At 48.0% G+C, this 17,030-nt stretch overlaps 1 protein-coding gene across 1 annotated transcript in view; it reads left to right on the top strand.

Annotated features, from left to right (window-relative positions):
• The first annotated feature begins 1,127 nt into the window (after positions 1-1,127).
• HERC1 (HECT and RLD domain containing E3 ubiquitin protein ligase family member 1) overlaps positions 1,128-17,030 on the top strand; it is a 54,147-nt gene continuing 38,244 nt past the window's right edge. The window contains exons 1-18 of the mRNA XM_081337649.1: positions 1,128-1,148; positions 7,087-8,042; positions 8,725-8,820; positions 9,509-9,703; positions 9,796-10,107; positions 10,273-10,369; positions 10,517-10,660; positions 11,021-11,148; positions 11,693-11,837; positions 11,923-12,098; positions 13,103-13,233; positions 13,653-13,818; positions 13,933-14,058; positions 14,380-14,601; positions 15,030-15,182; positions 15,362-15,494; positions 15,989-16,180; positions 16,301-16,522. Of these exons, the coding sequence (XP_081193775.1) occupies positions 7,113-8,042; positions 8,725-8,820; positions 9,509-9,703; positions 9,796-10,107; positions 10,273-10,369; positions 10,517-10,660; positions 11,021-11,148; positions 11,693-11,837; positions 11,923-12,098; positions 13,103-13,233; positions 13,653-13,818; positions 13,933-14,058; positions 14,380-14,601; positions 15,030-15,182; positions 15,362-15,494; positions 15,989-16,180; positions 16,301-16,522 (3,568 nt within the window). The 5' untranslated portion in view covers positions 1,128-1,148; positions 7,087-7,112. The remainder of the gene's footprint in view (positions 1,149-7,086; positions 8,043-8,724; positions 8,821-9,508; positions 9,704-9,795; positions 10,108-10,272; positions 10,370-10,516; positions 10,661-11,020; positions 11,149-11,692; positions 11,838-11,922; positions 12,099-13,102; positions 13,234-13,652; positions 13,819-13,932; positions 14,059-14,379; positions 14,602-15,029; positions 15,183-15,361; positions 15,495-15,988; positions 16,181-16,300; positions 16,523-17,030) is intronic.

The following is a 17,030-nucleotide window of genomic DNA, read 5'->3' as shown; positions in this document are numbered from 1 at the left end:
CCCCGGTGCTGATGCAACTGTGTCCCTCTAGGCTGGATTTGGCCCACCACCCGATGCCTGCAGTGCTGCGTGGCCGGGCATTTCTGGAGCCATCCAGCTAAGCAGGACAGGAGGCGGCAGAGGAGGCTCCCTGGGCAGGTCTTCTGAGGAGGAAGCTGCCCAGGATGATGGATTCGCTTGAAGGAAGGAGCCTCATCCATCATCAGGGGACCCCATTAGTTCCTTTGTGTCCCACAGAAGACCAGTGGAGGAATATTTCCCAGGAAAGCAATTTTCCAAACTTGTCAGCTGAGATTTCCCTTTCCTCACCCGTTTGCAAACCCAGGTTGTTCCACCAGCTGCGTCAGAAATTATATTCCTTCTGTAAGATATACAGAGTAGATCTACGTTTGATCCAGATGCGAGACTGGGCCCACCGGCCCTGTCCCCTCTTCCAGGGGCAAAGGGGGGCCCAACTGTGGGGCTTGAGGGCCCTGAAGCGGAGGGGGGGCTTGGGGTAAGCAGGGTCCGCGGCTTTTGCCTTTTTTCCCTCCAAATGAAGCCGCCAAAGAGGATCAAAGGATGCAGAGAATTAAATCGAATCTAGACTCGGAATTCGAATTACAGCCGAATTGCGGGGGGGGGGGAGGCCGGAGCTTTCCAACGCGCTTCCCTCCCGCGGAAGGGAGAGTTCGCTCGGGGTTTCCATGATCCACAGCTACTGGATAGCGACTGATGGGAGATGGACTTGCCCCGGCCTGACCGGGGGAGGCAGATGGGAGGGACCGACTACAAAACTCATCCACTCGTTTTTGCTAAGGGACTGGACGGTGAGGAGCCGCCCCTCATCGGAGACGGCGCCGTTTCCCTTCTGCGGATGGGAACTGTAGTCCCCCGCGGGGCGGGGCGGGGCGCGGCGCTTTGCCCGCTCTGCCAATCCCGGCGCCGGACGCCAGAGGGCGCCGTGGCGGCCAGCCCCCCCCCCCCGCAGGGTTGCCGCGCGACGGAAGCGGGAGCCGGCAGCGGGTCTCGCGAGGCTTGGCTGGCGCGGCCCACCCTCCTCCTGCCTCTCTCCCTCCCCCCGCGCGGGCTGGTTGCTGCTGCCTGACCGGAGCGCCGCCGCGGGAGGAGCCCAGGGCCCTCGCGGGCGGACGGGCGGAACCGAGCAGGTAGACGCGCCGGGCGGGCGGGCGTCGGGGCGGGAGGCCGAGGCCTGCAACTCCCGTCGGCCCGCCGCCCCGCGAGGCATTCTGGGAGGGCGGGAGCGGCGGCGGCGGAGGCTCCGAGGCGGACAGGTAGGGCGGCCCCGATGGCGGCGCTGCGCGACGGTCCCCGGCGGGGCGGCGGGAGGGCGAAGCGGCGCCGGGCTCCGCGCTTGGCCCGGGCCGCCCTTCCTCCGCGGCTCCGGGCAGCTCCTCTGCCGGCGTCGTCAGCCCGCGGCCGGGGCCCTTCCCGGCCCGGGCGGCTCCTCCTCCGGCCTCGCGCCCGCGCTTCCCTCTGCGCCGACGGGGCACCCGGGGCTGGCTTAGCGGGCCCGGCGTCGCCTTCCAAGGCTGGCTTGGCCTCCTCGGGGCGGCTTCCTGGGCGCCGCCAGCAGCGCGGGAAGCCTGGCGGCGCGAGCTTCGGGCCCCGGGAGCCCCCCCGGGGAGCCCCCCCGCAGCCGGCCGGGCGAGGGAGGGGCCGTCTGGGCGCCGCAGTCGAGCCTGGGGGGTGTCCGGGCCCGGCCCGCGCCGTCAGCTTGTTGCCCGCCGCGTCGCACGGCCCAGAAAATGGGTTTGAGTTAACGGTGAGCAGGCTGGCTACGCGCCACTGCCGCTGTTTCTGCCGTCGGGCACAGAAACATCGGGGAAAAAGGAAACGTTCGAAATTGGAGGGCTGGTTGAGGCCGGGTCCTTGAATTAGAGCTTGGCAGTTCCATCCCTGGGACAATTCCTGTACAAGCAGCCGGCTCAGATGCCTGCCTGCCTGTTTATATTCAACATTTTGTCGGGGTTTAAAAAAGCGATGGATGGGCCGTGCTGAAGGCGTACATGAAAATTTGCATAGATAGGAGCAATCTGTACTGGAAGTGACTATTTGATAAGGTTTGCAAGTGAATAGGCAGGCGTGGGTTCAGCTCTCCTTTCACGTTGGGACAGTAAGAGAGAAAGGTAGAACTGTTTGGAGTTGAACTTTACACATATCCAGGTAAAGCCAGCAACTGTCAAGAAAAGATGAAAGGCATTAAGCCTTGAACCTAAAAGCTTTAGGCGTTGGTTGACCATTGGCAGGGTTGGGTGAAGCCTGGGAATGGGCCAATGACAGCCTGACTTCCACGACTGCCTTTTGTGACTGATCCAGGGTCATCAAGCCAACTGGAACGTTTCCAGGCAACCCTGGTAAGCGGGTTCTTCTCTGGAACATTGGAGGAGATGGACAAGCGCCCACATTGGTTTGCCTTGCTTGGCTTGGGAACTTAATAGTTTGAAAGCATTGTTAATTATGTAAATCAGCTTTATATAAATTTGACAATATTAAACTCTGCAAATTCACTTGTAGTGTGAAATACGCACAAATGCTCAGTGAAAAAGTCTGTACGGAGCCCTGTTGGCTATTAAATGGCAGAACACTGAAATGGTCAAAGGTCAAAGGTTATAAATAGAAGAGACCTCTTTTGCAACCTTGCCAGAGCAGATACAGCCAGGGCTGGACTGGACGATCCAATGATGTGATTTGCTAGGCACAGTTCACACAGGCCCCTAATCCCTTAATAAATATAGCTGCCTTCCTTGGGGACAGCTGTTTCTATTTACCATTGTAAGTCACTCCCTTGCCTTCAGTTGAGGTTGGTTTGGAATGCCATATTCTCTCTCACCCCTTGGTTATGTCTTTCAGATGGCCCTTGTTTCTCTTTATGAATAAGTAATGGACCAATGAATGTAATGTGTATACACTCATACACACGCACACACACATTTCTGGTGTATACGTACAGTATAAGAGGTCTTAAACAAGTAATAGCAGGGTAGCATATCTGCAAGAGAAAGCACAACACAAGCCTGTAGAGCAGTTTTCACAGAGAATATATCTGCAAATATATTTTCTAACCACCTGAAGGAGTGTCAGACATTCTTAGCTTATCAACACATCAGATTCTAAATAAGTATTTGTTTTGCTGATGACCCAAGTCCAACTTTTCAGCAGTCTGTGTAGTCTGTGCTACTTTGAACTTTCAGCACACAGAAAGTTATGATTAACACACATTTTATAATTTTTAAATTAAATTACTCAGTTTTTAAGTTGTTTAATTTTGAATTTGTATCTCTACTTTTTAAATTGTTTTTGGTGTATCCAGAGGTGGAAACTCAGAACAAAGAAAATGCAATATCAAAAAGCTCACCTTAAAGTAAAACACTGCCTTCTGTTATGAAGTCAATACAAGCTTTGACTCTGTGGCTGCTGCTGAAACTTTCTAGAATATTGTGGCTAACCTTGAATATTCATTCATCTTTGGGGCATATAGAGCTGTCTGCTGTAGCCTTAGAAATGGTTATCTGGCCAGAAATGATGACTGGTTTCGGTTTCTGCAATGTGGTGAATTTGTCCTGAATGGACCCCAGAAATGTCTGTATTATCTAGTAATATGTAGTATTATGTAGTATTATGTAGCACTAGAACTTGAAAGATTTAAAGACCGTATTAATTTTGAGAAGATTTTGCATTATTTAAAGTAATTTAAACCTTCTAAGAAAATGTAATCATTGTTCACATCCTGATTTATGAATCATAAATTAGGACATTTGTTTCTTGCATTAAACCCTGCATTTTCTTTAGAAATGTTATGATCCAAATAAAAAATACTGTTGTAGTGGTTGGTTAGTATGTTAGGGGTTAGTTTTGTACATTTATGCAGTGTCCTCTTTGTAGAGCCAACTTTGCAAAATAAAGGCAGGTGGTTCATTGTTTTGACCTAAATGTTGTTGATAGGCTGAAGAGCAAAAAAAAACAACTGGCTAAGAATATAAAGAATGAGAATCAGCTAATGCAATTACAGGCAACTGGAAGTAAGACGAGATAGGAAATGTAGAAAATGTACGGCTACAGTTTCAGACGATTTCTGTATCTCAGCCTGTGATGTAACATCAACACAGGGCGGACTTTCAGTATGATGACATCAAGTTGGCTGCTTTGTTGAGGTGGGAAGGGGAAAGGGGCCGATTGATGCTTTCAGCTCAGTGATCTCCATATTACCTTAGAGAGGGAGATTTTTTTAAAAGGTAAAGGATTAGGCAGCATCCTGACCACTGAGGAGTGTATGAAATGCTGTAATCCAAATAGCTGCTGCTTAGACCACAGCCCAAGTCTGTCCAAATGATATATGAACTCTAAATAGGATTTATACTGCAGTTGCTTATTAGAATATTTTTGCAAAATTAAAAATTCTCTTTGAAAATAGTTTCCTCCTGATATCTAGCCTGAATCTTCTTTGGTGAAGTACTAACTCCGTAGTTCTGCTCCTGCCCCACTCCTTTTTCTTCGGAACAACCCTGTGAATATTTAATGTGGCTGTAAAAAGTCATAAATGAGCTGCTGCAGTGCTGGAAGCTGTAATCCTGTAACTCTTCAGTTCTGCTCCCCGTGTTGTTGCCTTCTCCTTTGGCAAAGTGAGAAACCCCCCAGTTGCTGGATTCTGCCTTAAGCGGCTGCTCTGCAGAGGAGGGTCTGCCCCCCCCCCAGGTTTTGCCGGACCGGAGATGCCGTAAAGGGACCACAGGAGGGAGGAGGAGATGGCAGGCCTGGATGCACAGCACGGCCCACCCTTTGGGGACATCAGAGGCAGTCCAGCGCCCTTCAGCTCGATTATAAAATGCCAACAACAGCTTTGCCTATTGTTGAGTCATGAATCTCATGGTTGAGTCATATTTGGGCTTCAGTATCCTTTTTTTGTCTCTCATTCATAGCTCTGAACAAAATTTTTATGTCTAGGTTATAATCCCTTTATTTGCACCTAGTGTACAGCAACAAGCTAGTTATTAAATGTTTATAAATAAAGTGGTTTATGGGAAAGGTCCTTTTAAAAATAACAATGTGCCCAAGAAAAATAATTTAAATATTAATTGACCAGAGAACAAGGGCATTTCTTAGAATCATACACAAATGTTGATGACTGAATCATATTTAACCCTTTAACCCTAGAAAACATTGGGTATTTTATTGTGCGGTCACCCCACCCTGTATAACTCTGGGGACGAATAATGAAGCTTGTCCTGTTTGAGCCTTTTCAGGCTGATTCCTTACAGCACTGTTGCTATAGCAATGAACGTGTGACAGTGGTTCTTTCTGCAGTCCTCATCATGGGTGTTGGCTTGCAGAACACACAACAAGCAGGGAGAAGAGTATAATCTTAATCTATAGCATAAATCTTTCTCTAGAATTAATTTCAACTGTTATTGTTTTCTTTCCCTGTATGTCTGCATTGACATGCAGATGTATCATCCCTAATGAAATCTTGAAATGCCTTTTAAAAATGTCCATAGTAAGTGCAATTGGAATTTTGTGCTGTTGTCTTCTTAGTCCAGAAAATGAGAATCTGACAGGTAAGGCAGAGTCTGCAAAGGATGCTTTAAAAGAATCAAAACAACTGTACGCATATGTGTATATATAGACCTTCTCATGTATATACATAAACTTTTATATGTTAGTTTCAATAAAGAGTTGTCACATTTTTTGTACCCATCCAAATAATAAGGCCGCCAGTGGGGAAATTAATTTAGATGTTATTTTCTGGACATTGATACCAAGTGATCTGTCATACTCCTTACAGCACTTTACAGTCATACAGTCATCCCCAAATGCCTGTCGGTTATGCTGATTATGTGGATCTATTCCGATCTGATTTACTTCTCATTTTAGGAAATAGTCTCAGTTGCTTTAAAGTAGATGACATGGCAGGGAATGGAAAAGAGGAGAGGCGAACTCTTGGTTCTCTTGAATTTCTCAGAAGCACCATTGACCACGGTGTCAGAAGACGATGGTTGGAAACTGGGGAGTCCTTTAGATTTTGAGCTGAAATACAAATAAAACTGTCCATTTGGTGGTATTAACAAGTTGGGAGAAATATGTGCAAACGCACTGAGATTTAATCCAAGCGAGGCAAGGGTCAAGGAGAGAAGGCAGTTCCTCTGGACAGGGGAATGTCTCTGTCCTTTGAGGACAGTGTGTTTGCTGTACACAAAGATGAGTTTGCATAAAGGAAGCCCAGTTCTGGGGTTATTTGGGGAGAATAACATATAGTCTTAACATGACTATTTGGTAGTCACAGCCATTGTGATCAGTGGGCATTTCCCTTGGGCAATTGTGTCTCAGTATTTCACCAGTAGCAGTGGAAAACAGGTATGAGGTTGAGGTCTGGAAATGCAAAGTTGGTGATTTTTTTGGACATACGCTTCCTTTTCATTTTAACATGCCAGGCTGACAATTAGTGTTCAGTAAGCATCCAGTTCTAAGGAGTTAGTGAAGAGGGATTTGGGAAAGCCAACTGTTGGAAGAAGAGAGCGGGTTCAGAGACGTATAAGCTGTGTCTGGTGGCGGGTGTTGCTGACTTGGTGACAGAACCGTTTTCCTGCCTGTGCAACAATTCAGCCAGCCAATTCTTAATCCCCAATTTGCAGGAAAGAGATACTGCATGTGTGGTGGGATTCCCTTCAGTGGTGCAAAATAGGCGGTTTGCTTTGCTCGGTCTAAACACTGACTCCCCGAATTAGCAGATTAGAGAGCTTTGCAGTAGGACTTTGACAGGCAGAGAAGGTCTGTGAGTGAAGGAAGGAGTTCCTCTGCCATTTTGCCAGGAGTCTCTTGACGCAAGAGGCAACTGGGGTTCTTCACACAGCTTTACTTTGGTGGTCTCAATGCAGCAGACGCAGAAGTATATTTTCCCTTTTAGGGGGAAAGAAGTTCTTCATGGAGGAGGTGGGAGGTAGACTTTGATTTTGGTCGTTAATGCATAAATCAGGAAGGTGTGGTTTGTTGTGGCTGTTTAAATTTACTTATGAATTACATTTATACGCTGCCCATAGATGTTGGTACGATAAAGCCTCCGTTAAGTAGTGGATTTCTTTTCCGTCCTAGGACTGATGGCCGGTCGGTAGGCCAAGATGGCGACCATGGTTCCACCTGTGAAGTTGAAATGGCTGGAGCACCTCAACAGCTCCTGGATCACGGAAGACAGCGAATCGATCGCTACCAGGGAAGGGGTCTCCGTCCTGTACGCGAAACTCGTCAGTAACAAAGAGGTGGTCCCCCTGCCCCAGCAGGTCTTCTGCCTCAAAGGGCCCCAGCTGCCTGATTTCGAACGCGAGTCCCTGTCCAGCGATGAGCAGGACCACTACTTGGACGCCCTTCTTAGCAGCCAGCTGGCTCTGGCAAAGATGGTGTGCTCGGACTCCCCCTTTGCCGGGGCGCTTCGCAAGCGCCTGCTGGTCTTGCAGCGCATCTTCTACGCGCTGTCCAATAAGTACCACGACAAAGGCCGGGTGAAGCAGCAGCAGCATTCTCCGGAAAGCAGTTCGGGCTGCGTGGACATCCACTCCATCAGCGAGAGGCCCCGGTCAAGCACGGACGCGCTTATAGAAATGGGGGTCCGGACCGGGCTGAGCCTGCTCTTTGCACTGCTGAGGCAAAGCTGGATGATGCCGGCGGCAGGACCCGGGGTCAGCCTTTGCAATGATGTCATTCACACGGCCATCGAGGTGGTCAGTTCCTTGCCTCCTTTATCTCTAGCCAACGAGAGCAAGATCCCCCCCATGGGCCTGGACTGCCTCTCCCAAGTCACGGTCTTCCTTAAAGGAGTAACGATCCCTAACTCCGGAGCGGACACCCTTGGGCGAAGGTTGGCTTCGGAGCTGCTGCTGGGCTTGGCGGCTCAGCGCGGCTCCCTGCGGTATCTCTTGGAGTGGATTGAGATGGCCCTGAGTGCGTCGGCCGTGGTCCACACCATGGAGAAGAACAAGCTGCTGCAGACCTTGGAAGGCATGATCAGTTTCGATTGTTTCATGACGATTTTAATGCAAATGAGGCGGTCGCTGGTACGTATGCACTGCTCTCAGGTGAAATGAAAGAAAATCTAGGAATTTGTAGCTTCTTTGCAACCAGAGACGGCATAATATCGGATGTATATCCATCCTGTCGGCCTCACCTATGGTTGATGGCATTTGAACAGTTTTGAAAAGAGTTGACCATCTTTAAACCCTGGCATCAGTAGCAGTTTAGAACTGTGTTAGGTATTCCTGATTACTTTAGAAATGCCTGTACTTATTTTCTAGTTAATAGCAGCTACCGAGAAAGAGGTCTTTTAATGTTAGTAGCTTGAAACATTGGCACCTGTACCGCCTGTCTCTTATTTAGAAGAAACAAATAAAAATATAGGCATTCTGGTGTAAAACTAAAATAAATTAAAAATAAAATGCTGGAGATGATGCATACAATTATTTGCAAAAATAATAAAGAGCTGGTCCAATCTGGGTCGGTCACCGAGACCAGAGGTTCAGTCTTCCAAGCTTTTGGACTTGTGCTGGAGCTTATCCTTGGGGAACTTCTCTCGAGCAGAGTGCATGCCATAAAGTGCTGTTATTTTGAGGAAAGAAATTTCTTTTTAGCCAGTTTTATTTGGGGAAACAGTCTACTGCTTGGTTGGTGAGATATGTTTACGTACTTCTATATGTGTGCGGTTCTCCTTCAGTCATTCCTCTTCTGTGGCTCATTTTGCAGGGATCGTCTGCAGACCGAAGTCAGTGGCGGGAACCAACCAGGACCTCTGAAGGGCTGTGCTCGCTCTATGAGGCAGCCTTGTGTCTCTTTGAAGAGGTACGTCTACCTAGCCATAAAGGAAGGGTGAAAAAAGACTGTTTCACCTTCTTCCAGTCGTGAATTTCTCACTCCTCTAAAAGTGTGAAGGAAACTTGGTGTGTGTCCTTGATTCTATGTATTTTGACTCTGCGGTTTTATTTCAATATTGAATTTCTGTCCTACCTCTTCCCAAGATTGAAGGTAATTAACTGTTACAGAATGTTGAGGAAATTATATTTATTGAATTCTGGCCTGGCTTTAAATTAAAAAGTATTAAAAACAAGCACAGTTATAGCAGCCCTGCATCTGCTTAGCCTATGCAAACGGCTAGGAGAAGGGAATTTGCAGCCCCTGATACCTCTTGATCTTTCCCTTCGGAAAACGGTCTTGGGGCGGGTTTTTTCCCCCAGAAATCTCAACTGAAACTTAAAAGATAGTTCTGTCTTAACAGACTTGCCTTTTTGGTCATCATATCTAATGCGGCCGGTGGGATGAGATGGACAAATGGGATGAAGTGAATCCCCTGGTCCAACCTCCCACAATCAGATGCGCCCAGATTTCAACTCTGTATCTGAGAATTCCTGGAACTGAAATCTAACAATACATCAAGCGCTACGTTGGGGAAGATGTGGGGTTCACTTGAGTTAATGAGACCGCTTGATAATTGCCTACAGATGTTTCCTGTAAGGCCTGTTTGTTTTAATAGGTGTGCCGGATGGCCTCCGACTACTCCAGGACATGTGCCAGTCCAGATAGCATCCAGACTGGGGAGACTCCCATTGTTTCTGAAACCTGTGAGGTGTATGTCTGGGGCAGCAACAGCAGCCACCAACTTGTGGAAGGGACCCAGGAGAAAATCCTTCAGCCTAAGCTGGCTCCAAGTTTTTCTGATGCGCAGACAGTGAGTATCTTTGGACAGTGAGGGTAGATTGCTTGGTGAGCTAAAAAAGGATCAGCTGCCAATCTCTGTCTTTTGTTTTCTCCCTGCCATAGATTGAAGCTGGTCAGTATTGTACCTTCGTAATATCCACGGATGGCTCCGTTCGGGCTTGTGGCAAAGGCAGCTACGGCCGGTTAGGACTGGGTGACTCCAACAATCAGTCCACCCTGAAGAAGTTGACTTTTGAGCCTCACCGATCAATCAAAAAGGTGTCATCTTCGAAAGGCTCGGATGGCCACACGCTGGCATTCACCACCGAAGGAGAAGTCTTCAGCTGGGGGGACGGCGACTATGGGAAACTGGGCCACGGAAATAGCTCCACACAAAAATACCCTAAGCTTATCCAGGGACCTTTGCAGGGAAAGGTAGGCCGCACCGACTTGGCTCTTTCAGAAGGTTCACATCCCCGAGTTTCTTATTTCTCTGCCTGTGTCACCCTTTTGTAGCCCAGCTTATTAAGGAGCTTTTCCATCTAGGGCTGAAATCTAAACTATTTTCTAAAAGGAGAACTTTCTTCCCCTGTTATCCAGGTGGTGATTTGTGTATCGGCTGGGTACCGGCATAGTGCTGCTGTTACAGAGGATGGTGAATTATACAGCTGGGGAGAAGGAGACTTTGGCAGGCTAGGTAACGAGAATAATCGCATTTTCCTCTTTCTTTAAACCGCTAATTAAGACAAAAAAAATTTATTTAAAACAGGTTAGAAACCGATTCTAGAGGCAAGGCCTAAAGAGCAAAATCCTGCAAATGGCCTCTTCTGCTTTCTCTCCCAAGGTCACGGTGACAGCAACAGCCGTAACATCCCCACTCTTGTCAAAGACATTAGCAACGTTGGAGAGGTTTCCTGCGGCAGCTCACACACCATAGCGTTGTCCAAAGATGGGCGAACGGTTTGGTCCTTTGGAGGAGGAGATAACGGTAAGAGCGTTGGTTGAGTGGTGACTGTCTTGCTTGAGGCAGGGAATGGCCAGCCTGAAAAAACCCATGATCCTATATGGACTGTTGCGTTCATTGGCAGAAACGTTCGCTCAAGCTTTGAGCCACCGTAAACATTTGTTTTATTGCAGAGCAATTTGAACATACACTAGATCCCTAGTCTTCTCTCACTCTTTCTGTCTCAAGATGCTGCTGATAATTGTAATATAATGGTTAAATATTTGTAATTTAATTGTACAATTGTAATTGTAATTTAAATTGGCAGTTTATTTTAGATGGATGTCAGTTGCGTAGCCCTCGATCTGCAGATTGTAAATTCCCTTGTGTATGTGGTCCCAACAGGCAAACTGGGTCATGGAGACACCAACAGAGTGTATAAACCCAAAGTGATAGAAGCTCTGCAGGGGATGTTCATACGGAAAGTTTGTGCCGGAAGCCAGTCTTCGCTTGCTCTAACGTCAACTGGACAAGTAAGCAGAACAATTTGCACCTGAGCCACAAAAGCTGGTAGATGAGAAAGAGTTTCACTAATTCTTTGAAGGAGTTTGTGGCTCAGCAGCAGCCTGGGGGCCAAAAGAAACTGCACCGGGATTTCTTAAGCTTCTTTCCCTGCCCACTTTAAGCTATTGGAGCTGTTGGCAAAATGGGCAAGAAATTACAAAAGAGCTGTCTTAATGTTTGTTTGTTCCAAAAATACTCAAGGTGGCTTGCAAAAGCTAATTGAGAAGCGAACCCAGGTTTGAACTCATGTGCCTAGTTTTAAGTGGCCGAGATGTGCCCAGAGTTGGCTGTCTCTTCGCTGTTGGCAGGGGACGTTGGCAGGCTCTGTCTGGCTACGTGACACAGGCTGATAGGTGCAGAGCCGGAAGGCTTATTTGTACAGATTGAATCAGCTGCGGCTCTTCAGTTAGAGAAAGATTTCTTTAATGGTGTCAGAGTTCTACCTGGGTTGTAGTTGGGGCTTATGGACTCTGGTCTGTGAGGTTTAGCATTCTTTGTACCCCTTTGATCCAGGTGTCTGCCTGGGGCTGTGGGGCATGCTTAGGATGTGGCTCCTCAGAAGCCACGGCTCTCCGGCCCAAGTTGATTGAAGAGCTGGCCGCCACGCGGATTGTGGACATTTCAATTGGTGACAGCCACTGCTTGGCCCTTTCTCATGGTAAGAAGGCGTGCCCGCATACTCTGGGTAAATTGTGTTTGGTATTGTGAGATTTCTGTGACGATCTTGAACCGCTTCTCTTTAGATAATGAGGTTTACGCTTGGGGTAACAACTCCATGGGGCAGTGTGGCCAAGGGAATTCCACCGGCCCCATCACTAAGCCAAAGAAAGTAAGTGGTTTAGATGGAGTCGCCATTCAGCAGATTTCGGCTGGAACATCCCATAGTCTGGCTTGGACAGCCCTTCCCAGAGATAGGCAAGTAATATGTGCACGTGTGCGCTTCTGTGTGATAAAGCTGTGCTGTTTCTGTCGCCGAGACCTAATTGAAGCGCCTGATGTTTTTGAGCACTGGGCCTTTTCATCACCAGAGACCTTGTTGGATTTTCCAAACTTCCTGTGTGTATTTTATAACTCGTTAGTTGCCAATATCTCTCGGCATTCTCCTTTTATAACTGGCCTCTGGCACGGGACTCACAGCCGCAGCGTCTTCCGATTTGGACTCCGTTGTGCTCTTTATTCATCCAGAGAGGTCTCACAACTCCGGCACAACAGAAAGGCAACTCGGGATGAGCAGAACTACTTTTAAAACGAGAAATTGAATGAGTGGGGTAATGGATTAAAGGGATGATTCAGCAGGTAGTCATTCTGGGGGTGTGTGCTACAAACGTGATAAATACAGTGTGATTTTGTATTAAATGTGTTCTTTTATGGTGTTAGATTTCAGTTTTGCTTTTTTTTTAAATTTCTGAACCACTCTCTGTGCATCGGGCACAGAAGAAAGGTGAGGTGAGGATATTAGGAAAAAAGTAGTAGCCCCCTCAGCAAGCACCTGGTTCCAGCACACTAGATAGGGATAGATGGGGGGGGGGGCTTTACTAGCACTGTGTACAAAAGAGAAATAGAAACAGCTTGAGAATTAAAAGGAAGCGTTTAGGTTTTGGTCTTAAGGAATACGTTGCAGAGTCCTGCTAATGAGCAAGCTCTGGCTAACTAGGGTTGATGTCAAAATACCAAGCAGGGTCAGTTTGGAGGCAGAACCGGGCAGCTGAAAGCCCTGGAGGAAGGCTGTGCCACCCCCTGCTGCCACGCGGCCAGTAAAGCCGCACAGATGCTCCCCTGAAGACCCCCAAAGTCGAGCTCGGTTTGAAGGAGCTTGAGTGCATTTCACATCAGATCTCCCTTTTCTTTGGCTTGGCCTGGTTCTGCTCTTCAGTGTGATGGGTATCTTTCTTCCTTAACCTTTCCTCCTTTGATTGCAGGCAGGTTGTTGCCTGGCACAGGCCGTATTGTGTGGATCTTGAAGAAAGTACCTTCTCCCACCTCCGTTCTTTCCTCGAGCAGTATTGTGACAAAATTAATAGTGAGATTCCTCCTCTTCCTTTTCCTTCCTCAAGGTACTTGTTTTTTGGGGGGGTGAAATCCTTTCGGCTGCTTCTCTTTTGATTATTGTTGTTAATATATTTCATTTTAATCTTGATTTATCATGAATGCAGAGCTAGAATTCCTTTTGAGATTTCTGATTAAGTAATAGAAATCCTTTGTGGCAGTAATGTATGGACTTTTCGGTGAGAAACCGAAGGCTCTTCCACTGGGTGGGAGAAACCATTTGCTAATTTCTCTTTCAACTCTAGCATGAACACGGAAGGCAGGGCAAGGCCCCTTGGGGCTTTGGGGGAGGATTCCCCTGTTTGTGCTTTCAGCAGTTAAGTCTAACAAGGAGCCCCTTTTGTAAAGGAAGGCAGTGCCTGGAAAGGAAGGACAAGCCAGATTATTACAGAAAGGCCTCCGTTAATGGCGACTCCTTCTTTTGCAGGGAGCACCACAACTTCCTAAAACTCTGTCTGAAGCTGCTCTCCAACCACCTGGCGCTGGCGCTGGCTGGCGGAGTGGCCACCAGCATCCTGGGCAGGCAGGCGGGGCCCCTGCGGAATTTGTTGTTTCGCCTGATGGATTCCTCCGTCCCAGATGAAATACAGGAGGTCAGTCTTGATTGGGAAGCCCCCTTTACACTGTACATTTGCTGAACGACGTTACGTCTATTTTGCAGCTTTCAGTGGGACGTTCATGCGATTTCATCTCCCTTCAAATTTTAGGTAGTAATTGAGACTCTGTCAGTTGGAGCGACGATGCTGCTGCCTCCCTTAAGGGAGAGGATGGAGCTGCTGCACTCCCTCCTTCCCCAGGGCCCTGACCGATGGGAGAGCTTATCCAAAGGGCAGGTAAGAAGTCCCTGTTCATCTGAAGGCAAAGCTGGGCCTTTACGGGGTGGTGCTGCTGCTGCTGCTGCTGAGGATCTGACGCTGACTGTGCTTATTATGCTTCTGAACTGTAAGTTCTTGGAATAGCACACAGAGCTGGGAAAGCACCATGAAATCAACTAAATTCTGTACTGCTGGGTAATGTAAAGGTTAAATCAAAAAACCAACTGTAATGCTGAAAACCACGTGCAAGTGATCTTGCTTTGATGTCTTATCTGGCTATTATTGTCAGAAGGTTTCTAAGTGAAGGAAATAGGTTTTTTTTCCTTTTTTCCCCATCAGCGAATGCAGTTGGATATCATTCTGACCAGCCTGCAAGACCACACTCACGTCGCCTCCTTGCTCGGCTACAGCTCCCCCTCTGACGCCACTGACATCTCCTCCCTTTGCATTGCTTATGGGAATCTCTCTGATGCAGCCTATGGGGCCCAGAGTCACCACCCTGACACTCACCTGGCCGAAATCTTAATGAAGACTCTCCTGCGCAATTTGGGGTTCTATACGGTGAGTTCCTTACCTACTCCTGGTGCCCCTGGAATAGTTTAGTCCAGAAACACTGGTTGGATCAGAGAACTGATGGGAGGGTGCAGTGGGGGAAACCAACTGTTTGAAAAAATCAGCTGTTTTCATTTGCCAGAGTTTTAGTATTGTCCACACTTTAAGTTGGATTAATAATTTGGTTATGTCGTCTCAGTTCTAACTCCTGGGTGCTATTTCCTAATTGGCGAGAATTGTATTAGTAGCAAGGACACAATAATTTTTTAAAGCAGTTCTAGAAAGCAGCCATATCTGTTGGTAGAAACATGGCTCCTATAGCTATTGGAATGGGGTGGGGATTAAAAATAAGGAAGGGAAACTTACACAGGGAAGCATATTAAACTTTGGGTGTGTGTGTGTGTGTGTGTGTGTGTGTGAATCTTCTGCCTTGGTAGGATCAAGCATTTGGAGAGCTGGAGAAAAACAGTGACAAATTTTTACTTGGGACGTCTTCCTCCGAGAACAGCCAGCCTGCTCATCTTCACGAACTCCTTTGCTCCCTGCAGAAACAGCTCCTGGCCTACTGTCACATTAACAGCGTCGGTGAGGTGAGTGCTGCAGTTTTTAGACCCGTCTCCAAAGTAAGCAAAACAATAAAGAACATGACGGACAGTAATTTTAGGTGCAAACTTTTGGCTAGAGGTCATTGGATGAGCAGAGGAGTCCGTAGTTCTTGTGGCGGCCGCCTCCCTGCGGAGGACCTTTCACGGGTCTCTCTTCTCTGCAGAGCTCCAGCAGCGTGGCCCTCCTGCACAAGCACCTCCAGCTTCTCTTGCCTCACGCCACGGAGATCTATTCCCGCTCAGCTACTTTGCTGAAGGAAAGCCCCTGGAACGGCAGCGTGGGAGAAAAACTAAGAGGTGGGTGTGCGTGCGCATGCGTGCAAGCATGCACTGTTTATCCGAGAATGTAGTTACAGAACTATTGTTCATCAGGCTTTTTTCTCCCAATCTATCTCATTTTTGCTGAACGTTTGGTTAAATGCCCAAATACGCGTCAGGTCTGGCTAGGCTGATCGTAGTGCTGGTTTGGAGTAACGGCTGGAAATGCTTAGCCTGTGTCTTGGGGCACATGAGAACCCTAAGGCTGCTTCTTGAGTCTGGTCAAGGGATGCCAAGGTTATATTGGGGGGAGGGAGAGGGGGGGATTCATGGGACTTGCCTACCTCCAATTGAAGAAGGAATTCCCCAGCCAGCACTCTGGGAGTTGAAGTCCACACAGATTGAGAAAGGCTGCCCATGAATTTGCCATCAGGCATACATGTATAAATCCAGGCATCTTTCCCCCCCCCCTTCCTGCTGCAGCTTTCCAGGCCTGCCCCCCATTAATGAGCCTTTCTCCCCCCCCCTTCCAGATGTCATCTACGTGTCTGCAGCGGGAAGCATGCTTTGCCAGATTGTAAATTCCCTGCTTTTGCTGCCTGTATCGGTAGCCCGGTCTTTGCTGAGCTACCTTCTGGATCTGTTGCCACCTCTGGATTGCCTTAATAGACTCTTGCCAGCTGCAGTGCTTCTAGAAGACCAGGAGTTACAGTGGCCTCTTCATGGTAAGCCTGGCTCAGAGTAGATCTTCTCCTTTCCAAACTGAGAAGGGGGGGGGAGATTTCAGAACGGAAATGGGCTGGTAATCCCAATTTTCTAAAACGCTGATTGCTCCATATTCCCAGGTGGGCCTGAACTGGTCGATCCAGCTGGAATACCCTTACCTCAGCCTGCCCAGGTGTGGGTGTGGCTTGTGGACCTTGAGAGAACCGTTGCTTTGCTGATTGGACGGTGTCTGGGTGGGATGCTACAAGGGTCGCCGGTGTCCCCCGAAGAGCAGGACACCACTTACTGGTTGAAAACACCGTTGTTCAGTGATGGAGTAGAAATGGACGTTCCCCAGTTAGGTAATCTGGTCAACAGCATTAAAGATTTGCGGAAATAAAAGTGGGTTACAGGTTAAAATAATCCAATAAATTTCCAGAAGTGGGAGAGAAGGGTAGAAAGATGCTCGGGGGAGGGGACTTTTAGCTTAGAAAAGTGGGGAAGAGAAAGAGAAGTATAAAAATACACTGGGAGGGAGAAAATAGAGAAAAAGTATTGTCCTTATTGTATCATATTAGGAGTTGTGAAAACAAATGCCGGATTTTGGACAGAAGGGAACAAGCAAGCACTTCTTCATGCAGGCATTAGCCCCAAAGAAACGTTCAGGTGGTCACCTGCTTGGGTGGCTTTAAAAGGGAGCAGTGGAAGGCTGAGCATGCTCAGTAGCCCTTTGGGGGTCACCGCTGGGGCTCCCCTGAGTGCCTATGAATCACTCAGTCGGCCCTCTGATTGTTCCCATTTCAGACCTATTACAGCTCCCATAAGTCGGGATAGATTTGGAAGGTTGAGCTAAGTAAATGGATAACATGC

The sequence above is a fragment of the Vipera berus genome, assembly GCF_964194415.1.
Source record: "Vipera berus genome assembly, chromosome: 12".
Taxonomy (NCBI): domain Eukaryota; kingdom Metazoa; phylum Chordata; class Lepidosauria; order Squamata; family Viperidae; genus Vipera; species Vipera berus.
This window is presented reverse-complemented; position numbering and strand designations above follow the sequence as displayed.